The 5,208-nt window shown below is 55.0% G+C and overlaps 1 protein-coding gene across 1 annotated transcript; it reads left to right on the top strand.

Moving 5' to 3' along the window:
• The first annotated feature begins 1,691 nt into the window (after positions 1 to 1,691).
• Positions 1,692 to 4,673, top strand: RASSF10 (Ras association domain family member 10). The gene has a single exon (XM_007174902.3). It carries the CDS (start codon positions 1,894 to 1,896, stop codon positions 3,406 to 3,408), a length of 1,515 nt encoding a protein of 504 aa, XP_007174964.2. The 5' UTR covers positions 1,692 to 1,893; the 3' UTR covers positions 3,409 to 4,673.
• Positions 4,674 to 5,208: the final 535 nt, after the last annotated feature.

The following is a 5,208-nucleotide window of genomic DNA, read 5'->3' as shown; positions in this document are numbered from 1 at the left end:
TTCATATTCTTTTCCATTATGATTTTTCACAGGATGTTGAATATAGTTCCCTGCTATACAGTAGGACCTTGTTTATCCATCCCATATATAATAGTTTGCATCAGGCAGGTATTTTTATTATCACCATTTCACAGGTGAAGCTCGGAGAGATGAAATACTTTTCCTAAGGTTACAGAGCCAGTAGGTGACAGGGCTGGATTTTTACTCAGGCAGTCTGACCTCAGAATCCACACTCCATGGCTTCTCATTGCCCTTAGGATAGGTCCAAATACCGGCACATGGAATTAAAGCCCCTTCCAGATCTGGCTCCTGCTCACTCATCCAACCTCATTCTTAGACACTCCTCTCACTTAAACTTCTTGTAGCCCCGGTAACTGCCATGCCCTTTTGATTCCTTGACTTTGCACATGTGGTTCCTTCTGCCTGGCATGCTGCCTGCCTCCTCCCCTCTGTTTTTCTTTTGGCTGACTCAAATGATGCTTTCAGTCTTGCCTAAGATGACACTTCCCCGGGGGGGCCTTCCTCGACTCTTCCAGGCTGGGTAGGACGCTACTCCAGCATTCCTCTGGCACCTTGTGCTCTCCTTTATCAGAGCACAGAAGACGCCGTGTTGGACACGTTTAGCACCTGTGTTGAATACCTGGAGCACAGTGGGTACGCAAATATTTATCAAGTGCGTGAATGAATGAATAAAAGTACTTTATTCAGGAGGCAGTGAAGAGCCATCCAAGGTCTTGAAGCAAAGGCGTGAGCCTATCAGGCCTGTGCTCCCAAGGACAAGCTGGGAGCAAGCCTTGCACACAATGGACCATCCTCATCAGCGTCTGAGGATGAAAAAGGTTTATTTGCATTTTGGTCTTGGATTTCTTGAACTGTGAAAGTTGGCCCTTATCTCCTCTTGACCACATCTAGATACTGGGTAATGCCAGAAACTGTCGCGGTGATGACTAGGTTTCTCTTTATGAAGGTGGGATGTGGAAAAGAGCTTGCGCCCGGAACTCACACTAGAATCAGGAGTCCCCCTACCAAGAAGGCTATGCGAAGCCAAGGCGACGTGGGGAGCCACAGACATGACGGTGCCGGGCACCGGGAGCAGCCTCTGAACGTCCCCTTCAAGTCTAGACCTTACTATATCTACACTTGTTCCCGGAGCACACTGCCCCGTCCTGTTCTCCTTCAATATGCAAATATTGCCTCCAGACAAGGAAGACTGAAGGCCTTCCGCATTATAGCAGGCTTTTACAGCTCCCATCTGGAGGTCAGGCAGTGCGGTTGGAGTCTCCGGTGGCGCGGAGTGTCTCGGTTTCTCTGCGCCGCGGCACTTCTCAGACCGTGCTGCTTTGAAGGACCAGGAAACGTCTCTGGGGCGCCGGGAAAGGTGAGAAAGTCCAGCTAGCTCTAGGCGCAAGGAGAGGAGCCAGTGGGCCGAAGAGAAGCAGAGCTGACCCGCGCCTAGGCACGGGCTCCAGGGCCTGCGGCAGGGAGGTCCCCGAGTCCCTCTCTCGAACCGACGCGCAGTAGAGTCCCCACGCGGGCAGCGCGGGAGAGGGGCGGGCCTGGGCTCCGCGCCTCCCGCGTTCCGGCGGCAGCTCCGGCGCTGGGGGCGGGAGGGGGAGGAGCCAAGTGGGGAGGAGCAAAACCCGGAGGCCCCGGGAACCTTAGGCAGAGCCAGAGCGGAGGGAGCCCGAGCCCGCGCATGCTGCTCCGGGAGCGTGCCGTCCAGGCCGAGCACCGCCGCAGCTTGCCTTCTGTGCGCAGCTGGGAGAAGGGCCGGTGCCGACGGGGACGAGGGTCCCGAGCTCCAATCCCTATTCAAGAGCTGCCGGGCTGCCCGCTGCCCCTGCCGCCCCAGTGGGGCTCGGCCCCACCCGCCACCTGCGTCCCGGTTGAGCCATGGATCCTTCGGAGAAGACGATATCGGTGTGGATCTGCCAGGAGGAGAAACTGGTGTCCGGTCTCTCCCGTCGCACCACTTGCGCGGACGTAGTGCGGGTGCTCTTGGAGGATGGCTGCCAGCGGCGACGCCGGCAGAGGCGAGGCCGGCGGCGGGGCATAGCTGGCGACCCGCCAGGCCCAGGAGAGCTGCCGGAACCCCTGGACGAGGACGACGAGGACGACGACGACGAGGCGCTGCCCCAGGGCATGTTGTGCGGGCCCCCGCAGTGCTATTGCATTGTGGAGAAGTGGCGGGGCTTTGAGCGCATCCTGCCCAACAAGACGCGCATTTTGAGACTCTGGGACGCCTGGGGCGACGAGCGAGAGAACGTACGCTTCGTGCTGGTGCGTAGCGAGGCGTCGCTGCCCAACGCGGGACCCCGCAGTGCCGAGGCGCGCGTTGTGCTCAGTCGCGAGCGCACCTGCTCCGCCCGGGGCGTCCCGGCGCGGCCCAGCCTGGCCCTGACCCAAGAGAAGCAGCGACGAGTGGTGCGAAAGGCCTTCCGCAAGCTGGCCAAGCTCAACCGGCGGCGCCAGCAGCAGCCGTCGTCGCCTTGCTCGTCCACTTCGTCGTCCACAGCGTCCACAGCCTCGTCCTGCTCGTCGTCGCCGCGGGCCGCCGAGAGCGCGTCGGTTGAGCGCATGGAGACGCTGGTGCATCTGGTGCTCTCCCAGGACCACACCATCCGTCAGCAGGTGCAGCGGCTCCGGGAGCTGGACCGAGAGATTGATCGCTACGAGGCCAAGGTGCATCTGGACCGCATGCGGCGGCACGGAGTGAACTACGTGCAGGACACCTACTTGGTGGGCGCAGGCATCGAGCTCGATGGGCGCGGCCCGGGAGAGGAGCCGGCGGCGGCGGCGGCGACGCCGGCCGTGGACGGCGAGGCTCAGGCGGTCGAGCTGGAGGAGCTGGCCCGGCGCTGCGACGACCTGCTGAGGTTGCAGGAGCAGCGGGCCCAACAGGAGGAGTTGCTCGAGCGCCTCTCAGCCGAAATCCAGGAGGAACTGAACCAGAGGTGGATGCGGAGGCGCCAGGAGGAGCTCGCAGCGCGGGAGGAGCCCCCGGAGGCTGATGGCGGCCTCGACGGTGAGCTGCTGCTGGAGCGGGAGCGGGTTAGGACGCAGCTCAGCACCAGCCTCTACATCGGGCTCCGGCTCAACACGGACCTTGAGGCCGTCAAGTCGGACTTAGATTACAGCCAGCAGCAGTGGGACAGCAAGGAGCGCGAGCTACAGGGCCTTCTCCAGACTTTGCACTCGTTGGAGCTGACGGTAGCTCCCGATGGGACTCCGGTCTCGAGCGGTTCCTCGCAGGAACCCCGGCCTCAGGCCTGCGCCGAGGTGTGGGTGGACCAGGCCCGCGGACTGGCCAAGAGCTGTCCTGGTAACGACGAGGACTCGGACACCGGGCTGAGCTCTATGCACAGCCAGGACTCGGACTCGGTGCCTGTGTGCGAATCCCTTGTGTAGGAGGAGCAGAGCGGGAGAGGGAGACGGCCGATTCTCCCTTCTTTGTAGAAAGCACCGGCTTGACCGGCTCAGGGACTTGAAACCAGGCGGGGAGTGGGCCCGGACCTTCTGCCGGGCAGCAGCGCTCTGACTGGGCGGGGGAGGGCAGGGGACGCCTGCTCGGCAGCGGCGCTTCTCTGGCCTTGGAGTGAATGTGGAGGATGATACCAGACGAGGAAGCCAGGTCTCCATTACAAGCTCTTTCAGGGGAAGAAAGGAGGGAGGAGGTGAGAACCCCCTTATGTTGGAAAACAAATGCTCCAGGAAATTGACGTGGGCCGAGCCCATTTTCAAAAAAAAAAAAAAGAGTATTATGGAGATTTCACCAATCTTTTGTATGGGAAAGACTGATGGCAGCTAGAACTTTAGTTTGTGGTATAAAGTGCTTTTTAAAGAAACACTTGGATGAAAAGGAAATTCCTTGAATGTTAATTGTGACTGTGAACGTGTTAAAACTAGCCAAAGAGGACGCACTGGTGTTGGTCTCAGCCTTAGTCACACCTTTGATAAAACCCATAGGCACCAAAATTCTGGCTGTTTACATTTATGCAGATTTGGGAATTACCCATCTGCTAAACTCTTTGCCTTTTATTTTCTTTCAAAGACTAACTCTGTCTCCTCCTAGCAAATACAGTATATGTTAAAATGGGGTCATTTTTCCAAAATCACCTTTTATTATTATAAAAGCCAAACCTAACCCTTGGAGATACAGAATCGTGGTAGACATAACCCCTGGTTAAAATTTAATCTAGGCCCTTTGAGATTTGCTCCTGCAAAGGTATGTGTGTTGTCCTTTTATTCTTATTGCCACTTCATTCCCTTCAGACACTTATTTCAGAAAAAATAAAAGGGAAGTTGCAGAATTCAAGTACAGCTACATTTGCTGTTTAATGAGCACTCTGGTTGAAAGGTAAGCCTTGAAAGCAAAGATCTTTGTTAGTATTCAGCTTTTTAACTAAGCTACATGTAAAAAACCAACCATGACCTCAACAGATTTTACCAAACAAACCCAAGTCTAACTTCAGTATCTTTGGTCAGAGATTAATTAGTTACTTGTCCAAACCTAAATTGAGATAGTGTAAATATCAAGGTTTACTAGATAAGACCTGAAAAAACATAAAACAATCTAATAGTACACCTTAGGTGAAGAATTTGGTTAACAACGGCACGTAGCCATAAAAGCATATGAAAGTATATAAAATTGAGCTAAAGATTCGACTTGAATTACTCTTGTCTGGCTCACACCTTTGCAGACACCACAGCATGCAAGTGCAGTGCTTCTCTCTTAATAGCTAGTGACAGAGCCCTGTGGGAACTCAGTGTAATTGTTCCAGTTATTTCAATGAAAACTTATCAGTTGTAGCTAGTTGTTGCCCCGTGGAAGGAGCCTGCTGGCAGTGTTCCCTCCAGAGCTCAGAACTTCTGAGGAATGTGGGATCTAATCTGTCCTGAGGAGGTATTAACAATAGGGTGTGTGTGCGGTGCCAGCCTGGTATCAACCTAACTGTGCGGGGGGCCGGCTCCAGTTTCAACACTACATGGGAAGATAACTTAAGAGGTCTTGCTTTATCGAGAAATTTCTTTCCTTGGAGAGATTCTCCGTCTGCTTGTTGCCAAGAGGGGCCTGCCCACCAGACCTCCTCAGACCCTTTGAGCTCTCTCCTTTTTAGACACCCACCCTCCACCACCGCCATGCTATTACAACATGTGTAGATATTTTCAGATTTTCGAGTAAAATGGGAATTAAAAGGCCGTTTTCTT

This window comes from Balaenoptera acutorostrata, chromosome 9 (genome assembly GCF_949987535.1).
Source record: "Balaenoptera acutorostrata chromosome 9, mBalAcu1.1, whole genome shotgun sequence".
Classification (NCBI taxonomy): Eukaryota; Metazoa; Chordata; class Mammalia; order Artiodactyla; family Balaenopteridae; genus Balaenoptera; species Balaenoptera acutorostrata.
Note: the sequence above shows the minus strand (reverse complement) of the source record. Positions and strands in the feature narration are given on the sequence as shown.

Bases quoted from the DNA above. Each gene is read 5' to 3' on its own strand.
- RASSF10 (XM_007174902.3), top strand. From the start codon at position 1,894: ATGGATCCTTCGGAGAAGACGATATCGGTGTGGATCTGCCAGGAGGAG.